Source organism: Borostomias antarcticus, assembly GCF_949987555.1.
Source record: "Borostomias antarcticus genome assembly, chromosome: 21".
In the NCBI taxonomy this organism is placed as follows: domain Eukaryota; kingdom Metazoa; phylum Chordata; class Actinopteri; order Stomiiformes; family Stomiidae; genus Borostomias; species Borostomias antarcticus.
The window spans coordinates 14,935,236-14,945,235 of record NC_140254.1 but is presented as its reverse complement, the minus strand read 5'-3'; the positions used below and the strand labels follow the sequence as shown (position 1 = coordinate 14,945,235).

At 49.5% G+C, this 10,000-nt stretch overlaps 2 protein-coding genes across 2 annotated transcripts in view; both read left to right on the top strand.

Annotated features, from left to right (window-relative positions):
* yrk (Yes-related kinase) overlaps positions 1-4,532 on the top strand; it is an 18,414-nt gene extending 13,882 nt beyond the window's left edge. The window contains exons 9-13 of the mRNA XM_084455161.1: positions 479-658; positions 2,101-2,177; positions 2,326-2,479; positions 2,664-2,795; positions 3,508-4,532. Of these exons, the coding sequence (XP_084311287.1) occupies positions 479-658; positions 2,101-2,177; positions 2,326-2,479; positions 2,664-2,795; positions 3,508-3,716 (752 nt within the window). The 3' untranslated portion in view covers positions 3,717-4,532. The remainder of the gene's footprint in view (positions 1-478; positions 659-2,100; positions 2,178-2,325; positions 2,480-2,663; positions 2,796-3,507) is intronic.
* Positions 4,533-5,599: 1,067 nt separating this feature from the next.
* The window catches only part of ahdc1 (AT hook, DNA binding motif, containing 1), a gene marked incomplete at both ends in the record, with an annotated part of 18,754 nt that continues 14,353 nt past the window's right edge, over positions 5,600-10,000 (top strand). The window contains one exon of the mRNA XM_084454962.1: positions 5,600-5,744. Coding sequence (XP_084311088.1) covers positions 5,600-5,744 — 145 coding nt within the window. The remainder of the gene's footprint in view (positions 5,745-10,000) is intronic.

Genomic DNA, 10,000 nt, shown 5'->3' with positions numbered 1-10,000 from the left:
CTTCCCCCCCCCCCCCCCTCCCCTCCCTGCTTCCCTCCTCCCCTCCCCCCTCCCTGTGTGTCCTCCATGATCCATGTACTCCACCGTTGTCATTGTCGGTGTGTGTTTGTGCTTGTGCGGGCACGTTGTCTAGCTCTGTCTGTCTGTCTGTCAAGTGATAACTGTGTGTGTGTGTGTGTGTGTGTGTGTGTGTCTGTCTGTCTGTCTGTCTGTCTGTCTGTCTGTCAAGTGATAACTGTGTGTGTGTGTGTGTGTGTGTGTGTCTGTCTCTGTCTGTCCATCTGTACATTGGTAATTTGTCTGTGTGTGTGTGTGTGTGTGTGTGTGTGTCTGTCTGTCTGTCTGTACATTAGTAATTTGTCTGTGTGTGTGTGTGTGTGTGTGTGTGTCTGTCTGTCTCTCTCTGTTTGTCTGTACACTTGTAACTGTGTGTGTGTGTGTGTGTGTGTGTGTGTGTGTGTGTGTGTGTGCGTGTCAGGCATGTGGAACGGCACCACTAAGGTGGCGGTGAAGACGTTGAAGCCGGGCACCATGTCTCCTGAGGCGTTTTTGGAGGAGGCTCAGATCATGAAGCGCCTGAGACACGACAAGCTGGTGCAGCTCTACGCTGTGGTGTCGGAGGAGCCCATCTACATCATCACCGAGTTCATGAGCTCAGGTACAGCAGCGCGCAAACACACACACACACACACGCATACAGATGCGCACATACACAGGCACACGCACACACACAAACACACACACACACACACAAGCACACAAACACACACACATACAGACGCATACAGATGCATACACACACACACACACACACACACATACATACACACACACACACAAGCACACAGACGCATACAGATGCATGCACACACACACAGATGCATGCACACACACACACGCACACGCACACAAAGACACACACACAGATGCATGCACACACACGCACGCGCACACAAACACACACACACAGATGCATGCACACACACACACACACACACACACACACACACACAGATGCATGCACACGGATACATACAGTATACGTGTAACCGAGTCGAATTGGTTAAACTCACTCCTCAGTATGAATAACGCCCACCCGCGCCATGGGATTTCTGGCTTTTCGGTGGCGTAGCTGGCTGTAGCGATGTTTATGTAAGGGTTGTTATGTGCGTTGGCAAGTCCCGAGGACCCGAGATCAAACCCAGCATGGGATTCAGAGTCAAACTACTTTATTGATCCCAGAACGGCAATTCTTTCGCAGCCCATAAATCCCATCCACAGATAAAAACACAGCAAAACATTCACAGGCGACAGTTATATGTGGAGCGACATCAGATCCACGTCACGCTAGCCTGGTCTATGCAGAGGCAGGGTGGCAGCAATAATAGAACTACAACATCAGCCTATGTTACAGTATAGATATGAAATCACAGTACATTTACAGTAGATTCACAGTTTCAAGGACAACTTAGTGGCAGCTGTCGGCATTTAGTAGGCTGATGGCAGATGGAACTAGAGAGGGTGAGCGCAGACCTCATTTCGTGGCTCTGTGCGCACACGCACGCACGCTTGTGAACAGGATGTTTGTGCAAGCAGGACATGTTTGGTATTGCTGCGTTCGTTTGGTTGAGAGCTTTATGCCAGTCCAAATCCCATGCCTCTGTGACCTTCTCATGTAGAGATATGGCTGTTTCAATTACCCTCATTTACAATGAATGGGGGGAATTTTTTGCTCCTGAGCCTAAGTCCCCCAAAAATGAATTGAGGTGAATGGCCAGCCCGGCGGTGTTTGGGCGGCTCGTGCCCCCCCCCCCCTTCCCCTCCCCGTGATTCGGATCCACTCCAAACTTTAATGGGTTCTAAGTTGGCCCAAGCTACACCCTTCCACCGAGTTTCCTGAAAATCAAGAGAATTCACTGGACAGAACCTGGTCTGGATGGCTAATGGGCAAGTGAGGGTAGAAACGATACTAACAAGCGTGCAGTGAACCCTGTGACATGCACACACACACACACACACACACACACACACACGCACACACACACACACACACACAATCTACATTCCAGTGCTGAAGTATGTCCTTGCATGTGTGTATAGGAAGTTTGCTGGACTTCCTCAAGGATGGAGAGGGTGTGAACCTGAAGTTGCCTCAGCTAGTAGACATGGCTGCTCAGGTAAGAACAGTCCATCAAACACTTATTCTTAAACACACAAGCGCACACGCACACACACATGCACACTCACACTGAGATGTATTTTTGTGTGTATGTGTGCATGCGTGCGTGCGTGTGTGTGTGTGTGTGTGTGTGTGTGTGTGGGTAGATCGCAGCAGGGATGGCGTACATCGAGAGGATGAACTACATCCATCGTGATCTACGAGCGGCTAACATCCTGGTCGGGGACAATCTGGTGTGCAAGATCGCTGACTTTGGTCTGGCGCGCCTCATTGAGGACAACGAGTACACCGCCAGGCAAGGTAAAGGAACATAGCGCGCTCTGTGTGTGTGTGTGTACAGTATGTGTGTGTTCATACAGTATGTGTCACTTTATGTGTGTGTGTGTCTGTGTGTACAAGTATCGACATGAGCGTCCGCCTAACAATTCCGCGGACCGCTCTTGCTGGGATTGATTTGTGGTGGGGCTGTTGCCGTGGTTTCCAGGGGCCAAGTTCCCTATCAAGTGGACGGCGCCGGAGGCGGCTCTGTACGGCCGCTTCACCATCAAGAGCGACGTGTGGAGCTTCGGCATCCTGCTGACCGAGCTGATCACCAAGGGCCGCGTCCCGTACCCAGGTACTCGCACCCTTCTGTGTCTCCTTGCTCGCTTCCTTCCCTCACTCGATTTTTTCTCCTCCCAACACCCCGTTGGGTGTTTCATGAGTTTTTTTTTTTTTTTACTTTTTATTTTATTTATTGAAGAACAAACAAAACAGAGAATATATGCAAAAGGTCATGGGCAATACAGTCACAGTGTCAGACATTTTACAACTAACTTCTTGAAATGCAACAATTCTACATTTTTCTCAGTGGTGTATATACATAATCCATTTTTTCAATACTCATTACGTTTCTCCAATTGAAGTCTTAAAATAAAAGTCTTTCTATACAATGTAATTCATGAGGATGTTTCATGAGTTTTGTTCTCTTTCTATTATCCCCCTTTCCTCTTCTGCCTCTACTACCTTCCTCTCTCCCTCCCTCCTCTCCTCCTCCTCTTCCCCCACTCTTTTCCACCCTCTCCCTCCCTCCCTCTCTCTCTGTCTCTCTCTCTCTCCCTCCCTCTCTCTCCTTCTGTCTGTCTCTCTCTCTCCCTCACTCTCTCTCCTTCTCTGTCTTTCTCTCTCTCCCTCCCTCCCTCTCTCTCCTTCTGTCTCCGTCCCTCTCCCTCCCTCCCTCTCTCTCCTTCTCTCTCTCCCTTCCTCTCCCTCCCTCTTTCTCTCCCTCTTTCCTTCTCTCTCTCACTTCCTCCTCCCCCCCTCCCTCTCCCTCTCCCCCCTCCCTGTAGGGATGAATAACCGGGAGGTCCTGGAGCAGGTGGAGAGAGGTTATCGGATGCCCTGTGCGGGGGGCTGCCCCGCCTCTCTCCACGAGCTCATGCTGCAGTGCTGGAGGAGGGAGGCAGACGAGAGGCACACCTTCGAGTACCTTCAGGGCTTCCTGGAGGACTACTTCACCGCCACCGAACCCCAGTACCAGCCCGGGGAGAACCTGTGACCACACACACACACACACACACACACACACACACATACACACACACACGCACACACACGCACACACACACACAGAAATACATGCTCAAACACATGTTTATACATGTATGTAACATGGTCATGCTTGTGTGACAGGCTTTTTTCTGTTTTTATTATTTTTTCCACTCCTGTCACAGGTCAGGCCAGAACAATCAAAAATATGAACCACATGCTCATCTGGGCTTGGATAGTCTTGCCTGGCGTGGTCTTTTAATTGGACTGATGTCTGTACTCGATTTATAGCTTTAATCTGTAACCATAACAACAAGGACACAATTAGAATGGTGTAGGGTTACTGTGGATTAATGTTGTGTGAAGTTCCTGCTTCACACTACATTTCTTCATGCTTTATGGAGGGAAAACAGATCTAATATTTTGATGTCCAAACATCTCTCAGGATAGTCAGGGATATGATCTGTGTAGAATTAATGCCAGACTGTGCCTAAATGCTTTATCCAGTAAAGGGGATCAGTTGAGCTTCCTCGAGGGCTCTGTACTCTGTAGCCAAACACATGGGGAGGGTTGAGCAGTAGGGGTCCTGGTATGTTGTATGACTATCCCTTCTTTGATTTTAATTTAATGCAAGTAGGCCTATATCTGTATCTTAGCTAACCTGTATGCAGCTTTCAACCAATGAGAGGCCAGGGTGAGGGATCAGTCAAGTGCCCAAAGGTTGAAGGTTGAGTTTTTGGGTGTTTTTAATAGCATGATTGTATAGCCTACTTTTATGTTGATGTTGTGTTTTTAGGTTTATAATAAAGCTCAAAAGCCTACCATATGACCTTTGGTGTAATTTTGTGCATATCAAATGTGATTCTTATACAAACACAGACACACACCTTTCTTGGTTTCCTGTAGTCCCCCTGTTATAGTTGTCAGTGGCAGTGCTGCTGTGTGTTTTCCACTGATAGATCATTGTAGTCTTATTATTGACTGACTGACTGACTGACTGACTGACTGACTGACTGACTGACTGACTGACTGACTGACTGACTGACTGACTGACTGACTGACTGACTGATTGACACACTGGCTGACACATTGACTTACTGATTTAAAGATCGAACTGTTAGGACTGATTTAAAGATCGAACTGTTAGGACAACTGACTTAAACCCTCTGCCATTCAAGTCTGTCCATAATCCTTTTTGATCATTCGTTAGTTGCCTCTATCTTTCTATCCCTCTCTCTCTTTCTATCGCTCTCTCTCTTTCTATCGCTCTTTCTTTCTTTCTTTCTTTCTTTCTTTCTTTCTTTCTTTCTTTCTTTCTTTCTTTCTTTCTTTCTTTCTTTCTTTCTTTCTTTCTCTCTCTCTCTCCCTCTATCGCACGGCATTGCGTAACCCGGACAACCACTCCTGGTGGAAAAGAGAACTACATTTCCCAGAGATATAGAGGTGAACAGTGAGGCCAGCTACGGATCCCCGGATGGGACTGACAGCCAGGCACGTCTGGAGAGGAGCGGAGACCGACCGCACGAGAGAGAGAGGTAGAATTGCGGAGAGGGAGAGAAACGGGCGCAGATTCGGTCATTCCTCCCCTTTCTTGCGCTCCTGCATCCACGGGGCGTCCCGTGCCTGCCACGAAACCAGACCGCAAGCGTTGAGGAGTATTCGGGTGCGCGTTTTGGGGGTGTTGAAGACAGTGTACGCCCCCCGTCCCCTTTCTCTCCATTTCTCTTCTTCTTTTTGGGTGCAGATGCTGGTGTGAAGAAGCAGCTTGTTTGGAATGTAGCGTTTTTTGTGGCGGCTGTACACAGACAAGGCAAGCGCGAGGCACTAGAAGACAACGACGTTAACGGGAGGAACACATCCTCCTTCCTCCGCCGAACCCCAGATGTACGGAAAATGCTGTGCGCAAGCGGCGGCAGCCGTGATTCTGACGGCTCCGTGACCCCCCCAGCCAGGAGACGAGTGAAACACCGAGAGCCGCGCGAGCAGTCAGCCCCGCCACCGCTGCAGCAGCGCGAGCCCGAGCCTGCCGCCTCTCCCGGTGAGTGCGCATGTAGTGTCTGTGTACACAACCCGTATTTGCATAATACCGACCGTTCTGTAGTCGCCAGATGCGCGCGGCACCGCTGGCTGCATTTTTTATTGAAGGAATTTTTATTAACCTCCTCAGTGCCAACTCGGGGCTCTGCGTGTGGCTCGCTCTGGGTCATTCACATATTGATGGTGCGCTCCTCTGAATAGGGATAGTGGCCACACAGGCAAACACGCGCGCACAAGTGAGTGCATTGTTTGTTTACGCAACGGTGATTTCGTTTCTATGAAGATAGGGTTAGAGTTTTGATTTGATATCAGTTACTGAAAGAGGCAAAGATGTCTACCCACAGGCAGGGAAAGAAGCCCGGATCCCGCAGTTTACCTGAGAGCTCAATTGAACATTCGGGCTCCGGTGCTGCTGTGGCGCTAGCCATGGGCGCGCTCTGACAGATGTTTACTGTAATTACCAAAGGAAAGCGAGAGAGGTAAACGCATCACACCGTCCCTCCGGTGTAGCTCCTTAACCCTATAACCATACCCCAGTAACCGAGCAATCCTGACACGCTCATCCCGTATTGGCACGGGCCGTTGCGTTAAGAGAGTGACGCCCATGGAGCGAGACACTGTGCTCATGCTGGTGATTATCACCTCTTGTCTGAGAGAGAGAGAGAGAGAGAGAGAGAGAGAGAGAGAGAGAGAAAGAAAGAGAAGGAGAGGGAGAAGCAGAAAGGGAGGGGAGATAGAGTGGGAGGTGGGGTGCAGAGAGAGAGAGAGAGAGAGGAGGGAGACAGAATGGTGTGATAGAAAGAGAGAGAGCCGTGGGCAAATGTCTGTGTTGTGACAGTCGCTTTATTTATTGGCCCTTATCGACATGCGCATCCCGCCTGCTGCACAAGTTGGCTGCATGCACAGTGCTGGTAATTAGAAAGATGTTATCCTTTTTACATCATTGTGTGTGCAGGTAGGTTTATAGGTATACGTCTATTTCATGAATTGAAAAGTAATCTGTTATGGGAATGTTTTAATTTGACTGAAGTGGAATTTTACCTTGCATTTAGCAGTATGTTTCTTGGTGAGTGCTCCTGTGTGTTAATGTGTGTGCATGTGTTTGTGTGTGTTTGTGTGTTTGTGTGTGGGTGTGTGTGTGTTTATGTGTTGGAAGTGCACATAAAACAGCAGAGGCCTATTGTGTTGCTTACCTGTGTTAGTGGTGCTGGTTGTCATAGCGATACAGATTCTCAACTGTTCATTCTGTCCTCATAGGCAGGGTCACTCACACACCTGATCTTAGCTGTGTGTGTGTGTGTGTGTGTGTGTGTGTGTGTGTGTGTGTCTTTGTGTGTGTCAGATATTGTGTGTAGTATTTTTTTATGGTGTGTGTCACCTCGGTAGGACTGCGGTGTGTGTGTGTGTGTGTGTGTGACTGTGTGCGTCTGTGTGTATCTGTGTGCGTGTGTGTGTGCATGTGTGTGTGTTAGGCTGCATTGTCACACAGATAAACCCAGCTGATATGGCAGCCGCAGCTCGACCAATCACCTCGTCTCTTTTTCTTAGCCTATCAGCAGCAGGCCTGGCTGCTGTGGCAAGACTTCCTCTTTATAGAGGTCGCCATGGAGATGGAGCTGACAGACTGGACACACACACACACACACACACACACACAAATTATGCATCGATACCTGTTTAGCAGTTCAAATAAAATAGTGCACCTTGAAGGTCATGACCCCTCTTTCCGGGGTCCAGCCCTGGTCAAGGAGAACAGTCAGATACGTCAGATGAGGCTTTCAGCAGCACATGAGAAGCGTTCCTGCAGGGCTTCAGACTCGCCTGGCTCCCAGCGTACAGAGGCACTACACACTTGTGGATAGAGCGGCTATTTCCTTTTTTAATGTTCCTTGGCCCTGGTTCATATCCAGCCCTGGTTCTGCACCTACAGTAGCTCTACTGCTGGGGTCCAGCTCTGGGTTCTGGTTCCCGGGTTCATGTCCTGCAGAAAGGTTCTCGAGCAGGTGTAGGGTTCTGCTCTTCGTCAGGTGAGCAGACGAGCCATGTAGCCGTCAGAAACACAAAACCACCAGTGTACAGGACGTCCCTCGACGGTCTCTAAGAACGGGCATCATATCAACTCACCGTGTGAAAGAGCTGATTACAAATCACCTCAGAAGCTTTGTAGAGATAATTTTAAAGGTAGAATATCAACTAGGATGAGGTGTCGGACCTGGCACCTGCTCTGATGCATTATAGACATGTAAAAGATGTGGAACTTCAGTAGGTGCAATTTGCAAAGTAGTAACGTTATGGGGATTGAAAAGGTGAAAAAGCTGCCCAATGAAGCTTTCCAATGCAATTATACAACTGAACTATAAAATGATGCCATACTGTAGAAATACATACTGTAGAAATAAAGCTGTCCTTGTAGTGAAGGGTTAATCGCACACACGTTCTAACATACTGGTAATAAACTAAACACTGTTTAATACACCTGGCAATACTTGTGCTCTGTGTGTGTGTGTGTGTGTGTGTGTGTGTGTGTGTGTGTGTGTGTGTGATAAGAATGATAACAGATCATGTTCCAACAGCACTAGTAGTAACTCTCTGAACCTTGTCTTGTCCCTCCACGGTCAGGACCACACACATGCATGCACACACATAGATGCACACGGGCGCGCACACGCACACATGCACACACACACACGCACACGCATGCATACACACAAAACACACACACACTGTACAGTCCACTCAGTGGAATGCTGCATTATTGTAACCTTTATTGTATATTTACACACAGTTCTCTCACCTCCCACACCACACATTCATAAAACAGCAGCTCACGCCAAGCAACATCAAAAATCACACTTAATAGAGAACACCCCCTCCTCACCTCTCTCTCTCTCTCTCTCTCTCCCCCTCTCTCTCTCTCTCTCTCTCCCCCCCTCTCTCTCTCTCTCCCCTCCCCCCTCTCATCCTCAGTCTCTCCCTCCTACCCCCCCCCTCTTTCTCCTCTCCAGCCCTCCCTCCCCCCCTCTCCTGCTGCGCTGGTTGCAGCCGGTTTGAGTCTGACAGTGGAGAAGCTCTGTTGACCTCTCACCCCTGCAGGATGGTGGGAGGGAGGGAGGGGCGGATAGCAGGGGAGGGTGGGGGGGGGTGGGGGGGGGGGGGGGGGCTCATAAAGAAATAGGGGGGGATAGTTGGAGAGAGAACAGAGCCAAGGAGACGGAGAGGAGGATGGATGGAGGGATGCAGGGAGAGAGAGAGAGAGAAATAGTGTGGCTGCTGTGTACCTCACTAACAAGCTGGACAGAATCAGCTCAATTATTAAAGAGGTGGGAGACGAAACACACACACGCACACGCGCGCACACACACACACATTATTTTCCCCTTACACACACACATACACACACACACACACGCAAACACACACACACACATTCTTTCCCCCTAATACACACACACACACACACACTGCTTCCCCTCACACTGACACTCGCGTGCACGTGCACACACACAAACACTGTCAAACACAGACGGCTCCACTCAAACACACACCTCTACTTAAACACACACACCTGTGCACATACTGTACAACTCTCTCACACGAAAGATACTCACGTATGCACGTCTCATTTCAGTATTGATCGGTACATACAGTATGTTTGTTTGTGTGTGTGTGTGCGTGTGTGTGAGGATTCTCACATACACTGGATCAAAAGAAGGCAATCAGAGATTCAGAAGGTGATCTGAAGTTACATTTACAGTGATATTACTCTGATACAGCTGCGACGTTTGCTCAACGTTCCCCCGACGTTCTCCCGACGTTAACGTTCCCGTGACATCCACATAAACAGCTAATGAGAGTGCTAAAGGGTCCGCTCCAGAGATCTGGATGATGAATAGTTTTCTCCCTCTCTCTCCCTCCCTCCCTCCTCTTCCCTTTCCCCACCCCCTAGCCCTCATCTCTCTCCTCACTCTCTCTTTCCACTGCTCTCTCTCCACCCGTCCCCCCCCGTCCCCCCCCCCCTCCGTAGCGTTCTCTCTCTCCGTCTCTCTCTCTCTCTGCTGGAAGGTAGCGAGCGTTCGTCCCTTGGGGGCGTACACTTCCTCAGAGAGAGAAAGAGGAAAAGAGAGAGAGAGAGGGGGGGGGTGATGGGGGGGTGCTGGGGAGGGGGAGGGGGGGCTGACAGAAAGGGGGAGGGAGGGAGGGAGAGAGAGAGCACAGCTCCACAGAAAGAGAAAGAATGAGCACATACAGAACGAGAGA